The sequence below is a fragment of the Morone saxatilis genome, unplaced genomic scaffold (genome assembly GCF_004916995.1).
Source record: "Morone saxatilis isolate NCDOM2014 unplaced genomic scaffold, NCSU_SB_2.0 Contig0, whole genome shotgun sequence".
NCBI lineage: Eukaryota > Metazoa > Chordata > Actinopteri > Moronidae > Morone > Morone saxatilis.
In genome coordinates, this window is record NW_023339650.1 from 255735 (window position 1) to 267350 (window position 11616).

General features: G+C 42.6%; 1 protein-coding gene across 3 annotated transcripts in view; it reads right to left on the reverse strand.

Moving 5' to 3' along the window:
• The window catches only part of arhgef4 (Rho guanine nucleotide exchange factor (GEF) 4), a 110580-nt gene that overhangs the window by 61456 nt on the left and 37508 nt on the right, over positions 1-11616 (reverse strand). For all 3 annotated transcript variants that reach the window (XM_035669236.1, XM_035669316.1, XM_035669396.1), the window contains exon 2: positions 970-5655. In XM_035669236.1, the coding sequence (XP_035525129.1) occupies positions 970-5655 (4686 nt within the window). The remainder of the gene's footprint in view (positions 1-969; positions 5656-11616) is intronic.

The window sequence follows — 11616 nt, forward strand, 5'->3', positions numbered from 1 at the left end:
TGTTCAGGAGAAGACTGCAACTAGTGTCGCGACCACCAGCGCAAGTATAAATAGTTACGGCGCTCCCGTGACGTCACATTGTCACGGGACAGGTCGGGAACGGCGAGCCTATAACACGCTTTATGCATGAAGGACCCTATTCCGTATGTGTGTCAGGCCAATTGGGCTGTTAATGCCATTTGTGTTAATCTGGCCCAGAGAAGAGAACAAAGGAACAAGTGAACATAAAACACCACACAAATTGTTCTGATTATGTGATTTATCTGCAGTTGGCAATCCTTAAGAGTATTATGTATTGAGTCTAACTTGGGGAAAATCCTGTGTAGCAGCAGCTGCTTTATAGTCTTATTCTATTTTGTACCATGTGGAAGGAATCCACAAGGGGGGGCTAGTCCTCAAGTTATCCTGCTCTGATTTTTGTATCACAGGACTATTGTAGGAACTGGCAAGGAGGTAGGACGATGGTAAGCAGCTAATTCAAAGAATGGAAACCTACCACACTACTGGGGGCCGGGAGGGAGAAAGAGCTGATTCTGCTGTTTCTCTCCTCCTCTTCACCTAGTTCACAGAGAGCCACAAAGAAAGAGGGCCATGTTCTCTGTCCCAACCAAGATACTGACAGATACAGACAAACTGGCAACCACCCTCAGACACACATTACTACACAAAAACACCACTGATTACAGAGCAAGAGATTAACTGGTCTTGGCTTTTTTTTTTCTATTTAAACACTTTTCCCAGGAAGCTGAAACCCTATTCGCATCTTAATTAAGGCCTGAACAAGGATTGTTTTATCGGGTTTGATAGTGAGACTTCCAAAAAGGAGGGGCCTTTATGACATTTATACATACACATCAGAAATATGAAGATTAGATATTAAGATGACAGTTTCTTTGTAATGATGTTACACATTTCTTTTAAAATTTGACAAAACTCTGCTCTGTGCATGATGAACAGACTTTTTCTTACCTCTAATTCGTTGATGGAGCCAATGGCATACAGGCTGATGTGTGACTGGCTGTCTATTCTGCCCTCGGCTACATCCAGAGGGCTGAGGCAGAGACCCAGAGGGCTAGCTGAGGGTTTTAGGGTTTTAGGTCTCTCGGGGGGGTCTGTCAAACCCTCCACGCTGACCGACTGGCCCAGAAGGATAGGAGAGACAGAACTGTACCTTCCTGAGTGAGGGTAGCGAAAAATCTTGCGCTGAGCCGCTGGCCTAGGGCTGTTAGGTTTAGGGCTCATTGGTCGTAGGGGACTCTCAGTCAAGCTCTCACTGGCCACTGGGTGAGACCTGGTCCAGGATGGCGAAATCTGATGAGTAAGGATGACTTGTGAGCAGGGGTTCAAAGGTGAGACAGGGCTGATGTGATTGGGCAGTGGGACTGCAGAGTCATCTAAAAATGGAGACAGGCCAGACACACACAGTGTGGTAGGTAGAACATTTGGGGAACATTTTCTTCTCTGGCCCTCAGATTTGCACCCATGGGGGGTTTCGATTCCACTCCCTTGTGGAACTCCACGCTTGGTGATAGGATCCGTGTGGCGAAGGGCTCTGAAGGACGATGGTGACCCTGGACTGCTGAGCCTGTCCAAGAGTGGAGAGGACAGAAAGTCCTGCCCAGAAGCCATGTTGCTACATTCCCCATCTGGCACTGAAAGAGTTCTTTTCAGAAGCTCAGCCTCCTTTGCCTTTTTCAGCTTCCTCCAGGATTGTTTGGCTTTACCTGAATCTACATCAATGCCCATAGTGGCCTGCTCCTCATTCTCCTTATCCATTGAACGGGGCTCAAACAGACTGGACAGGGACTTGTGTGCTTGTGCGAAGCGCATGCGGATGTTTAAACTGTCGTTGCTCTTGCTCCTCTTGTAGGTCTGCCCATTAGGTGACTGGACTTGCCTAAGGAGGGGGTTGTCTGGGCATGGTCCCTCGTTACCCTCCCTGCTACTACCTTGGCTGACTAGCTGACGGACATGCCGAGTGTGGGGTGTAGAGGGCAAAAAGCCACAGTCATCTTCTTCTACCTCGTAATGCAATGAGGAAAATGCTTGGTGGACTGTTTGGTTGAGGATGTCATCTTTGACAAAAACCTCATCATCTAAGTTGTCCCTCAGTAGCCCTTGCTCAGGCAGAAGGCCTTCACCTACTCCATCTGATGACTCCTGGGGTACCTCCTCACTTTTGGCACCTTTTGAGCCCTTAGCCTTCCTAAAAGAAGGCATTTTAGCAAAGACAGAAAACTTAGAGCCTTTATTTCCTGTCTGGTTGCCTTTTGTTTTGCTTCTCTTCATTTTGTCAGGATTGCCATTACTGGCTGAGATAGCAAAGTGAGGATCTTCCAACTCATCACAGTTGCTACTAGCTGAGGTGTAAGACACAGCATCATAGGCAACAGTCATGGGTCTACAGCGCTTTTCACTACTACTACGTAGGACAGGTGTTGCTGGGTTCACCTCAGGTTCTAACTCAGCAGTGGTAAAAGATTCTTCCTCCTGCTCATTCTGGCAATGTGGACTGGAGATGTCCCCTGAAACATTATCCATAACTTCCTCAGCAGGCCACATGATCTCATATTCTTTCGTTGTTTCTATTTTTAAAGCATCTTCTGTTGTGCAACAATGTTCCAGTGAACGCTCAGCCTCTAGAATTGGCTCTAAACTACTGACAGCAAGCAGGTTAAGGCTGATATCAGGGTGTGAGTACCTTACTACCCTCACCTCCTGCTGTGGAGCTGGCAAGCTGACCTTTCTGTGGTCTCTGCACTCCTCAGCCAGTGCATGTTCCTCAAAAGATTTGGATAAGCTAACTCTTTTTTTGTTGGGTAAGCTGTGATCCCCTGGTTGGCAACAATAGTATTTCTCTTCTTTAAATTCACTGTGTACTAATAGGCCTCTGCTATTTGAACTTGACAGTGAAGGCTTCAGGGCTTCATTTCTCTGTGAGTTAGAATACTTGTATTTCAGAATTTCTACAGCAGTGTTATCCTGAATACTCTTCTCTGTATTTACTTTTTCTAATTCATCTGCATGTGCCAGGCTTAAATGTCTGTGGCTATTAAGGTCTTTCCATAGAATAGATTCAGAGTCCTCACTGCTCCAGTTGGGTCTGTGGTTCGGTGAAGGCAGAAACACCTCAGACTCTTCCAGAAGCTTGTCTACCTCTGCCAAGGGGTCAGAGGTCACATTCGTTGATGGCTCAACAGGAGGGCAAATTATTCTCTCATTACTTTTGTAGCTGCTCTGGGTTCCCCCTGAGAAACAGCCTACCCCCTTCCCTCTCCCCACCCCATTTATACTGGACTTGGTGTTATTGTTGGAGTCTGAGAGCAGAGAAAGAGAAGCCTGTAGGCTGCAGGAAGGTTCAGGGATCTTCAGCTCCAGCTGAACTTGTTTACAATGACTAGAAACTGTGCTGACAGTAGTTTGTATGTTTGTCAAAATGGCCTTTTGAGCTATGTGAATGGACTTAGTAGCAGCAGGACATGTTGATGTTTTTCCTATCTCACTAGGTACATGCTGAGTTAAGTAGGCATCTGGATCACTGGTATTTGCTTTAGGAATTACTCTCAGCTCACTGTGCTCAGAAAGCTCTTTTGTGCAAAGTTTTGAATGTGGATGACTGATTTTGCTTACTGCTTCCACAATTTGTTCCTGGTCAAGATAAACATGACTGCCCTTCACCTCCTGCTCCTTGTTTTGCCGGTGAAGAGAGCAGGATGACCCTACCCTCCTCCTGTCTCCTTCAATGTTGTCTGATAACGGAGGGGAGGTATCCTCTGCTCCTTGGTTGCCAGAAATAAACAGCAGATTATTCAAAAATGGGTGATGAGGATATTCCTCAGTCCCCTTACCAGTGTCAGATTGGATTTGAGTTGAGTCAGGGCCTGTTTCTACACAGCCTGAGACCCAGAGCTTTTCGACAGAATGGAGCTGCCAATTAGTGGGTATTTCTATCGTAGCACCCCCCTGATCCAATTGATTAGGGATTAAATTCTGTGGTTGACCTGGAATTTGCCATGGTTGTAAGCTTGTATTCTGAAGTCGTTTCTGATCGGGTAGCCTCTCAGTGAGCTCCTCCCTGTCTACAATTGGGACAGGTAAGGTTAAAGCAGAACCCTTTGGAACCACAGTCAGCTCAGTAGCACAGGTATCCGATGGAAAAGAGACTGTGGTCTCTCTGGAGAATGTGATGGAGGAACAGATTTCATTTACTGTCCCAGGTGGTTTAGTCCCCTCTGTTGTAGTGCCAACACACCCACACTGCTCTGCCTGGAAGTAGACACCTGACACCCATGCCTTATCTTGGGGCTTTGTTACACTAGTACAAACCTGAGGGTGGATCTCTGACAGTCCTCTGTTGGAGCTCTTCTCACACAGAGTTTGTGAGCAGCAAATATCCACCTTGTGTGCCAATACATCAATTTGTGTATCGAGTATGTCTCTGAGCCCTGACTTTGTGTCACTATTTGTCTTTGTACCATGTGCTTCTGTGATGTTTGGACTTGCTACAACACTTTCTGTAATTATCTCAGATTTAGAGTGTGTTGCTGTACAAGTACGGTCAAATGTCTGTGCATTTATTACATCAGTGTAATGTGTATCAGCTAGGCATGTGTTGTCTATACAATTTTTTGCTGTTTTGTGATGTGTTTCACTACAATATGTCCCCACACTCTCGTACAAGTCCCATTTGTTCTTGCTGTGCACTTTGTCATAATTGATTATATCCTGGTGTTCTATATTTTCTGTGTGTGTGTGATGTCTATCATTGCAGCCATTGTTGCATATATTTAAACCTGTGTTTTTCTTTACAGAGTAAGTACTCACCAGTTCAATATTCTCTACTTCTACATCCTGAACTTCAAATAATTTTTCTCCGATTGTGTTCTCTAAGCTTTTTCTATCAGTGTTTCCTGTCTGTAACCTTGTCTCATGTTCATGTGTGCTTTTCTGTTGTTGTGTCTCCACAAGTTTGGCCTCTGTAGGATCTACATGTATCATACATATTTCTGAATGTGTAGATTCATTCAGCCTGTTGGGATTGCTTTCTTCAGGCCGCACATGCAACTTCACTTCCTGAGTGTCTTGTGGACTATTTACCTTTGTCTCAAAGGTGTCTGTGTTGTGTTGGCTTTGAACATGTAAACTGTATGGCTCCGTGCCTCCCTGTAAACTGGACTGTTCTTGGTGCAAGTCTAGTTTTAGCTTTTCTGTGCTTAGATGGGGTCGGATCTCGACTGAGCACAGGTCTCTGGTGCTGAGCTTCAAGGGAATATTAGGGTCCAAGTGATTCTCTGGGCTTTTCCTCCTGCTACATGTGGATAGTCCAACATAAGTCTCTGTCGCATCTCTGTGGCTGTCCTCAGATGTCACAGACTCTCTTTGCCAGGCTTTACTCTGCCCATTGCGGAAGCTGCTTCCTCGCTGACCAATGTAGGCGTCCTCCAGTCCCAGCAGGGCATCCAAAGAGTCCTCCCCATCTGGACTCAAATCTGACAGGGTGTCGCTGTGCCAGGAGCGGGAGTCAAAATACTCATCAGATGTGTCACCTCCTCCTGTGCCTCTCTCACACCATTCCAGGCAGTCAGCACCTAAATCCCCCTCCTCTAAATCTAATCCTTCAGAGAGATGGGGGGAGTCTTCAAGGGCTTCCTGGGGCTGTGGACACAGGAAAGTAGAGGGGGGTGAGATAGATAGCCCAGTAACAACAGAAGGTTTAGCACAATGCTAGTAAGCTGATGCTCATACAGCAACTGACAACTATAAAACTAGCAAGTTAGTAAGCGAGCAGAGAAGCCCAAAAAGTTAGTTAAAAATAATGGATAAATGGTTGAAATAGCAAAAAGAAACAGATAATTGTCGAAAAAAAGTTACATGTATAAATAACGGACACACAATGTCTCTGACTTCACTTTAAAGTCGATTGTCAGTGTATGTGTGCTGGTGGCTTCAGGTTTCTACATTACACCATAGAAGTTCCACACTGGACCAGGACTGATTTCCAAACTATTTGTGATGTCACAAATCATGCTCGTAGGCCCTGTCCCTCTAAATCAGATTTTCAATGAGCACAGAGAAACTTTGGACTTTCAGCAGATTAATGTAAAACCATCCTTTTAGTGTCAAACTCTGCACAGACATCATTCAAACATCACACTGCAGGAACAAGAAGAAACTGATTTATGACTGGAGGGGACTTAAATCAGACACTGATGGTCCAGTGCTGTATTGTATCTCTTAATATAGGCATTTTTTCTTCCAAAAATGTTTTGCATAGGTCAGGAGTTATTTGGCTGATAAAATTACTTCTTGTAAAAAAGTTTGAAAATCACTATCTTGTGGGGTCGGTTGAATGACAACTAACCGCTGGTATTGCTCGAAGATGGTAAATAGTAAATTAACTGTACCAATATAGCCACTTACTAGTCTTCCGACCACTCAAAGCGCTTTACACTGTACACATGTCACATTTGCCTATTCACACACATTTATACACTGATGATGACAGAGGCTGCCATGCATGCATGTTGCATCAAAAGAAACTAATTCACACGCAATTTGGGGTTCAGTATCTTGACACTTTGACATGCCAACCTTATGATTAGTGGAACAACCGTTCTTCCAACTGAGCAACAGCGTTCTGAAACACTGTCAAATGTGTACTCTGTGTACAAAATCTGCACTACTAACTGGAGAACATGAGGTCTCCACCAGTTTGTCTTCCACTCCAGCTAACATTACAATTTATTCTCACTAGAATTTACCCTTTGTGTATGCTACTTCAACACTTGTGTATCTGTGATTTAAGATCAGAGAGTAATGTACAGAGACTAGGAGTACAGTACTGAGTTTTAAGGTCACAGAAGGGGAGCCACATTGAGCTTCCAGCTAATTAACTTCTTATTAAATTGGATTGAATTAAAGTGATATAATGAACCACCACAGATATTGTATCAAACAAATAATTTTTTTTTGCAGTTTTGACCAAATAAGTACAAAAGTCAAAACAAACAAAGACATGTGTTACAAGGGACAAATGTAAAATCAGACTAAACTGTTACTGTTACATAATCTCAAAAGTTATCCATACTGTTGATGCTTTGAGCTAAAGTTTATCTCAAGCAACAGGTTTCTCTCCCTCTTAAAAGCAATGTGCACACATACACAAATACCAACACATCAAAGTGCCTCTTGTACCTGCACAATTTTTATGAATGAAATCAACTTTTACTTACTCTACAGTGTTTCAATGCATCTCCTGTATCCAGCACCAGAGCAAAAAGGCGAGCAGCAAACCAGCTAAGCACTGCTCCCATGGCCTCCCTCACACATATGCTCACACACATTACATATACATGCTCGCAGGGTCTCTTCTTTCCCAATACTACATGCCCGTAGCTTCCCTCTGCACTTCTCTTCCTTTGTCTCCTGCTTTATCTCCCATGATCATCAATCCTGCTTGCTAAGAGCTCCAAAGTCTTAAATTACAGAACCACCCCTTCCTTTATCTACCTGCAGTGACTGGCCTGTACATAAAGCCTTGCAGCAATATAACTGTACACACGGGAAGGAGTATGACTTCCCTTTTCACTGCACGTTAAAGATGTGGTCCCTCTACAGCAGCCGCAACCTAATCCAACCTCAAAACAGCAGGTACACAGTGATCTCTGTGTCTCAATAACAAGGAAAGACATTAAGAAGCCCTGCTATAAATACAGAGCTGCAACTTCAGGCAGTGCAGGGTGCATGACAACTCAACTCAAGGACAGGTAACCTTAATGCAAGCTCACTCCAATCACATTAGGGAGTAAATAGCTCCATGGGTTGTAAACTAAAATACGGTCTGCACAAGTCTGCCAAACTTCCATTGTTGATCATGAAGTGTTTTGGATGGCGCTATCTACTAGTTAGAGTCCGAGCATATAGTTTCTCTTTCTGGCCTAAACGAATCCCTATAATTCTGTAATACTGAAAAAGCACTTAAAATAATTTAAAGACAGTTCAGATTAAGAGGGCTTTCAAAACACAGAGCATTAAACAATTATACTATACATTTCTAATAAAAAAAAACCAAATAAATAAATCTCCCTGATTTAAAAATGATAAAGTAATACAACAGAAAAGCCTTATAAATATTATTCTAAGAATGTGACCAAAATGTCAGGATCCTGTTACATGGATTCTTAGAATCCTTTAACATTCAAATGCAAATCCTGTAGGATTCTGAATCACACAAATCATTACAAGACTTCAAAACAAACCATAAAAGGTAGCAGTTTAGTTTAGTTTAAATAATTATAGTTTAAACATAGCTTTAAAACATCTGCAGAAACACATTTTAGCCAATGATAGAAGCAGAGTATAAGCAAAAAGACCTGTTTGACAAAACAGTCTACACTCAAGGTCTACTTACTCAGGTCAAGAAAACCTTTCTGTTCTTAGGGATATTTGTTTGACCCATTATGCACTCTAAATGTGTATGTTTATTACCGCAATTCCCTGTTCATGCAAACTAATTACTACTAATACATATATACTACACCAACTACAGCTGTCACCAACTCAAATCATCACTGTTTGTAAAATGCAATGGTATTTGGGCCATCAGTGGCCCAATGATGTACTGTGATTGATGTACTGTACATGATACACTCCCTGCAGGATTTCTTGTTTTTTGGAGGGGGGGGGGGGTTGATTTTAATGACAGATATTCTAAAAGAATTGGGATGCATGTTGTGATGTTTTTGCAATGAATTTGTGGGAGAAAGTGAAAATTGCAAAAATAGCTGCAATTTTCTTTGTATAATTTATTAAAAATAGAGTTTGAGTTCCTGTGAGAATAAAACTTAATCACGACTTCCTGGAGGTATTGATGACACATATCAGTGATGACCCATAATGTGAGAAGCAGCAGTTAAAACTGTGATAGTAATCACATTTTCAAAATAGATGTGGTATTTCTGACTGTTAGAACACAAAAAATATGAATGTCTCCAGTTCACTCAAACTATGGATACCTGCTCCAACAAGGTGCCCAGTCCAGATCCACTTGGACATTTGGCAGACAAATGTAATGTCCCCACTGACCTGCTGAACACCACTCCCTGAACCCACCTGCCCACCCAAACCCAACCCCCCTCGGCCTGAGGGACGGGACCAAAGAAGAAAAACTCCTATCATTGGTAATCCACACATGCTCCATTCACAGAGTGACTGCTGTTATTTTCTGCTAATAAATTAGAGTTGAGTGTCTTAAAGAAGCTTAGAGGCTTAGCAGAGCTCCCTTTCTAGCAGACAGTGGAGTGGCTGATTGAAGCCCAGCACACACACAACTCTTCACCGGTTACCCAAGCATGCACGGCCTATGTTATTATCCCCTGTAGCAGGCAGAGCCCATACTTCTGACTGATCACCACCAGCAGAGAGACACTCTCTACAGAACCAACAACTCACTGAGCTGGAAAATAGAAGTTCTCACATTACCTCTGGTCTGTACCAGCACATACTGAAGAGTTTCAGGGTCCATTCACTGCATTTCTATATTGTTTCATGATCCTTCACTGTGCTTTTTGAAGCTGACAACTGGAGATGTCCCATGTCAAATTATGGTATCAGGGCTGATGGCTTTGTCTAGCCAAAGTCTCCATAGCAAAAGACTTGCATGGTGATAACCCTGGAATTGACGGGCTGTGTGTGTGTGTGTGTGTGTGTGTGTGTGTGTGTGTGTGTGTGTGGTGTGTGTGGTGTGTTTTTGATAAAGAAAGATGAGGAAGGTGCAGAAGTACCAACACATGCCACACCATATAGTCCCTGATCACCACACTAAAAACTTGTAAAAAACACAAAAGGCTCTATCTAAAGCCAGTGTTGTGTTATGTCCATTCTGGGCTACTGTAGAAAGATGGCAGATCAATATTATATTCAGTTTCAGCCAATAGATCCTCCTAAATGTTACACACTGGACCTTTAATCTATGATGGTGGTCTGGCTAAAAGGGTTGCCATGGAGCCCTGGCAATCTACTCAGCAGGGTTGTTAAACAAAACGTGTGCAAACACACACACGCAGACACATACTGGGGGATGTAGATTCTCCTGATCGTTAACTAGTTATTTGAACGTATAAGCATAAGCATTTCTGTACAGTGGGAGGAAGTGGAGACACAAATGTCTGCATCCTCCTTCTTTAACAATAACTGCAATAACCAATAATAAATCATACTAACAAATGGGACAAGACCAATTATTTATTATTCTTAACCACGTTTGTGAAATGAATGAGAAATGTTCATTATCTGATCATCCACAGAGACATTGCCTTGGAACCACAGTTTATGCGGAAGTCTGAGACGGAGTAAAGACAATCCCAACACACATGAGCTTGTAAAGTAAATCCTGCTACACACACACACACACACACACACACACACACACACACACAGGAGGGAGGATACAGTCAGTTGCAGTTCAGCACCAACACCAAACAGATAGGTTTCCACTTAGGTCTGTTGTAGAAATAGTAAGTAAATGTATAATAATAATCAATATATCAATGTGCAGTAACAGCTCAGTGACCAACAAATCAATCTTAATGACCACACACAGTGTATATTCATTTATTAAACTGTCATACCACATGTGACAGCAGCAGTTTTCATCGCTATGCTTACAAATAGTCCGACATGCAGCCATACAACCTATGTTTAGGCCTGTCACAATGACTACTTTTGTTGGATGATATACTGTCACAGAAATAATTGCGATCAAAGATCTTATTGCCAGTGATAAAATGATAATATAAAAGCACAATATTGCAAGTACACCTTTTCAAATAGAAATGTACTTTTTATGAATATTCCAATAGTATATCCTTGATAAATACATCATAAATAAAACAACACAACCAACACAATGAATAAAATGGACTTCATGGGTTCTGTTAACAGCACCCTGCTGTTTATACTGGCATCATGTTGGCAAAATGTGGGTGACATTCTTAACAATAAATTGTGGCAGATGATAATTATCTATTATATACATCAGACAGTAAGTCAATAACCAATTTTTTGCGACAGGCCTACCTATGTTTATTTTTAGCTGATGAAGACCTCTAGTGGCAGTGTCCATTATGACAAGAGGTAGCCACTCATTTCCTGAATCTTCTGGTGCTGTTCGGTACCACATTGGTTTCGATCATTTTGATCGTGGTAATGGTTAGATACCAACGGTGACTGTTGGCTGGAAACGATCCCCCTCAACCTCTCTTAAAGACAGGGTTCAAATTGGGTATGGAGAATCGTGAATTTTCACTGGTATGAGTATCAACTACTACATTTCTGGTATTGTGACATGCCTTACTTCCAGGTTGTTTTGGTGCGCTTTGTTTTTTCTTGTTCTTGTGTGTTAATTCAGTTTTTGGTGTGAGAAGACGCTTCATGAACATCAGCGGGAACAACTTCCAGCTGATCTCTTTCCCACTTTTCTTCTCTTCTCTCTTCTTCCGTGGAATTATTGGACATTGTGGTCAAAGGTGCGCTCACCTTTGCTCACGCAGTGAAACGCAGGAGGAGAGGAAAACGTGCTGGTGCGCATTGTACCATCACTCACCAGGGTGAGTTATA